The 4,181-nt window shown below is 48.4% G+C and overlaps 1 protein-coding gene across 1 annotated transcript; it reads left to right on the forward strand.

Moving 5' to 3' along the window:
* Positions 1 to 228: 228 nt before the first annotated feature.
* LOC130469742 (uncharacterized) lies at positions 229 to 2,290 on the forward strand. The gene is made up of 2 exons (XM_056839199.1): positions 229 to 1,211; positions 1,312 to 2,290. Exons 1-2 carry the CDS (start codon positions 229 to 231, stop codon positions 2,288 to 2,290), a joined length of 1,962 nt encoding a protein of 653 aa, XP_056695177.1.
* Positions 2,291 to 4,181: the final 1,891 nt, after the last annotated feature.

Here is a 4,181-nt window from a genome sequence, read left to right on the forward strand (position 1 = left end):
TAGTGGATTGATAGCCTCATAGCTATCCGCGGTTTTTTACCTTATTCCTGGGTTTTCCGCGTCAACACTTCTCTGTGTCGTGTCTCTTTTTGTCTTCCTTTATTTAACTCTTGCTTAGTTAGTGTCGACCTAAGCCAAAGATCGCCCCTAGACGAAATTTGGCATAAATAGTTTGGCGCCGTCTGTGGGGACATTAACTAGGTTTCACACAAAATCACCCTACACACCATGACTACTGAAGAGATGACGCTCGCAGAGATGAAAGCGGCCTACGAGAAGGCCCAAGCAGAGCTGGCCCAAGAAAGGGCCTCCATTGAAAACCTCCAGAAGGAGCTCAAATCCGTGAAAAGTACCAAGTATCAATCGCGTTACAAGCCAGGTGCAAAACCGAAGAAGTTGATATTCGAGATGACTGACGACTCTGAGGACCTGTCCGACGGCGAGGAGCCACATGGGAAAGAGGATGAAGCAACACTGGACCCCGTCACCAAGCGCCTAAATAAGATGGAAACTCACATGAAGAAGCGATGCTCGTTGATGATGAAGCTGATGACCAAACTGCCGGGGGCACCCACGCCCGTGGAAACCGAACCGACCGACGGGTATGCAGCATCGCCGTTCTGTGAAGCGATCGCTAGAGTGACGGTACCACACCAGCTCCGACTCCCTACCTGGACCACCCTGTACGACGGAACGTCTGATCCGTATAGACACGTCAACTTCTACAAGCAGCGAATGTGGCAGATCGGCATCCCCTACGACCTGGTCGAGCCCGTCATGTGCAAATCCTTCGGAGGAACCCTCGATGGAGCAGCCCTGGAATGGCTCATGAACATAACACCTGGATCTATCTTCTGCCTGTCCGACCTCATCAACGCCTTCTACCAACAATTCGCCAGCAGTCGCCAGTTGGAGAAACAAACAAGTGACCTCTATCGGTTGGTCCAAAGACCTACCGAGTCGGTACGCGATTATTTTAACCGTTTTAATTGTGAGAAAATTAGTATAAAAAACTGTGATGTCAGGACAGCCATCGAAGCATTCAAGAGAGGTCTCGTCCCCAACTCGGAGCTGTACCGGGAACTAACCAAATATCCCTGTGCAACCTTCGAAGAGGTCAGATCGAGGGCCACTGCCCAGATGCGGATTGAAGACGACGAGATTACACGAATGGTTTCTCAGCGACCAGCAGGGGGCAGCAGCGACAGGAGGTCGTACACCCCAAGGAAACAACTGGAGACACCAACCATACAACCGCCAGAACCAGGTACAAAATGTCAATCAATATGATGATACTAACAGTGTTTACAGGAATGAACGGGTCGTTTATCCCCCCATCTCCGAGTATGGCTTCAACGTTGACATCGGAGGCGTGGTGAACGCCCTTCAAAGTGTAGGTGGTACCGTCAGATGGCCTAAGAAGAGCGACAGACCAGACTCTACAAAGGACATGAGCAGGTGGTGCGACTTCCACCGCGACAATGGCCACACAACCGAGGAATGCATCTCCCTCAAAAAGGAGGTGGCGTATCTATTGAAAAGAGGCCACCTGAAGGACCTACTGAGCGACAAAGGAAAGGAGACGTACAACAAGGATAGCAACTCCCAACCCAACCCAGCACCAAGCGGCGACCGACCGGCCCCGCCCACGTTCGAAAAAGTGGTAAACGTTATTTCTGGTGGTTCAGATATATGTGGACTAACTTCTTCTGCAGCTAAAAAAATCAACAGGGGCGAATCTGAAGCCGTCAAAGAGGGGCAGACCGAAGACGAAGTAGCACTCGACAAGTCATTAGCAGCGATGATAATAACCTTCGACGACTCAGATTCAACCGACATAATACAGGAACATCATGACGGGCTAGTCATATCGCTCCCAATAGGCAACGCTCTCATCAAAAGGATATTGATCGACAACAGCAGTTCAGCAAACGTATTGTTCCTAGAGGCTCTGCAAGAAATGGGACTAGACGAAAAGAGTATAATCAGAAGGTCGACAGTCCTAGTAGGATTCAGTGGAGAATCGCTACGAACAGTAGGAGAGATATCGCTGCCTACGTATGCAGAAGGTGTTAATGTGATGACCAAGTTCAACGTCGTCGACTGCCCATCAGCATACAACGTCATTTTGGGACGACCATGGATCCACAAGATGAAGGCGGTGCCGTCGACATACCACCAGTCAATCAAGTTCCCAACCAAATGGGGAGTCATGGAAATCAAAGGACAACAAAGGGACGCAAAGAAATGTTATGAAACGGCGCTGAAACCATCAAAGTCATCCATCTAGCAATTACAGCCAGGGTCGACGGTAGACGACCCGGACGACTAACAGATCGATGAGATTATACTAGATCAGGCAAAGCCAGACCAAGTAGTAAGGATCGGAGCGTCGCTGCCTGACAACATCAGAAGTCAGATAGTGTCATTCCTAAGAGAAAACTCGGACTGCTTCGCTTGGTCGCACGAGGACATGACAGGAATCAGTCCAGACGTCATCACCCACAAACTCAATGTCGACCCCAACTTTAAACCAGTGAAACAGAAACGACGAAAATTCGCACCTGAGAGAAATAAAATCATAGACGAAGAAGTCCAAAAACTGATAGACTCCGGGAAAATCAGAGAAGTCAAGTATCCAGATTGGTTAGCAAATGTCGTCGTCGTCAGTAAAAAGAACGGAAAGTGGAGAGTCTGTATCGATTTCACAGACATCAACAAAGCATGCCCTAAAGACCCATTCCCGCTGCCGCACATCGACGCCCTGGTCGACGCCACTGCTAGACACGAGCTACTAACATTTATGGACGCCTACTCCGGATACAACCAGATCCTTATGCACCCAGACGACCAGGAGAAAACATCTTTTGTAACAGACAGAGGAATTTATTGTTATAAAGTAATGCCTTTTGGTCTTAAAAATGCAGGTGCGACGTACCAACGATTGGTCAACAAAATGTTCAAAGACCAACTTGGAGACACGATGGAGGTCTACATCGACGACATGCTAGTAAAATCAAGGAAGGCCGACGACCATGTCGAACACCTACGACAATCCTTCGACATATTGAGAAAATACGGTATGAAACTTAACCCAACTAAATGTTCTTTCGGAGTGTCTGCAGGGAAATTCTTAGGTTACATCGTCACCCAAAAAGGAATCGAGGCTAGCCCCGACCAGGTGCGCGCAATCATCAACATTCAATCCGCCAGGAACATAAAAGAGGTACAGCGCTTGACAGGAAGAGTAGCGGCGCTAAATCATTTTATCTCGCGGTCGTCGGACAAGTGTCGTCTATTCTACGACGTCTTGCGCAAAAACAAAGGTTTTGACTGGTCTGACGACCACGAAGCAGCCTTGTAAAACCTCAAAAAATACATGATGTCGCCACCCCTCCTGTCCAAACCCAAAGAAGGCGAAGTCCTACAACTGTACCTAGCCGTCAGCTCCACAGCAGTCAGCGCGGTCCTAGCCCGAGAAGACAAAACGCAACAGCTACCTATTTACTGCATAAGTAAGTCGCTACTAGAAGCGGAAAACAGGTATTCCTCCCTCGAAAAACTCGTTTTAGCACTCGTTACTGCAGCTAGAAAACTAAGGCATTATTTCGAAACTCACCAAATAGTGGTGATGACTAATTATCCAATCAAGTCTGTGATGCGTAGACCAGAACTAACAGGTCGAATGGAGAAATGGACGATGGCGCTAGGAAGCTTCGACATCAAATACCAACCAAGAACGGCGGTGAAATCGCAGGCCCTAGCAGACTTTGTGGCAGACTTTAGCCCCGACTTGGAGAAAATAGCGGACGACGAAGTCAAACTCATCAATAACGTAGAAGAGGTATGGACGCTCTTCGTCGACGGTTCGTCTAACTTTCGCGGTGCAGGTCTAGGCGTCGTGCTAAAGTCACCACAAGGGGACATGATAGCATAAGCCATATGCTGCGATTTCAAAGCGACAAACAACGAAGCAGAATACGAAGCGTTAATCGCCGGATTGACGCTAGCTGAAGAATTGGGGGCAAGCGGACTCAACATCTTTAGCGACTCACAATTAATCGTCAACCAGATCAACGGTGACTACGAGGCTAAAGACCTGAAAATGACCTTATACCTCGAAAAAGCAAAAAAGCTAGCCTCCAAATTCAAACCCCTCTCCATTAAACAAGTGCCACGAG

The sequence above is a fragment of the Spinacia oleracea genome, chromosome 3, assembly GCF_020520425.1.
Source record: "Spinacia oleracea cultivar Varoflay chromosome 3, BTI_SOV_V1, whole genome shotgun sequence".
Classification (NCBI taxonomy): domain Eukaryota; kingdom Viridiplantae; phylum Streptophyta; class Magnoliopsida; order Caryophyllales; family Amaranthaceae; genus Spinacia; species Spinacia oleracea.

Excerpts from the sequence above, each read along its gene's own strand:
- LOC130469742 (XM_056839199.1), top strand. The coding sequence starts at position 229 with ATGACTACTGAAGAGATGACGCTCGCAGAGATGAAAGCGGCCTACGAG. Across the intron at positions 1,212-1,311 it reads GGGGGCAGCAGCGACAGGAG|GAATGAACGGGTCGTTTATC; the intron begins GTCGTACACCCC and ends CAGTGTTTACAG.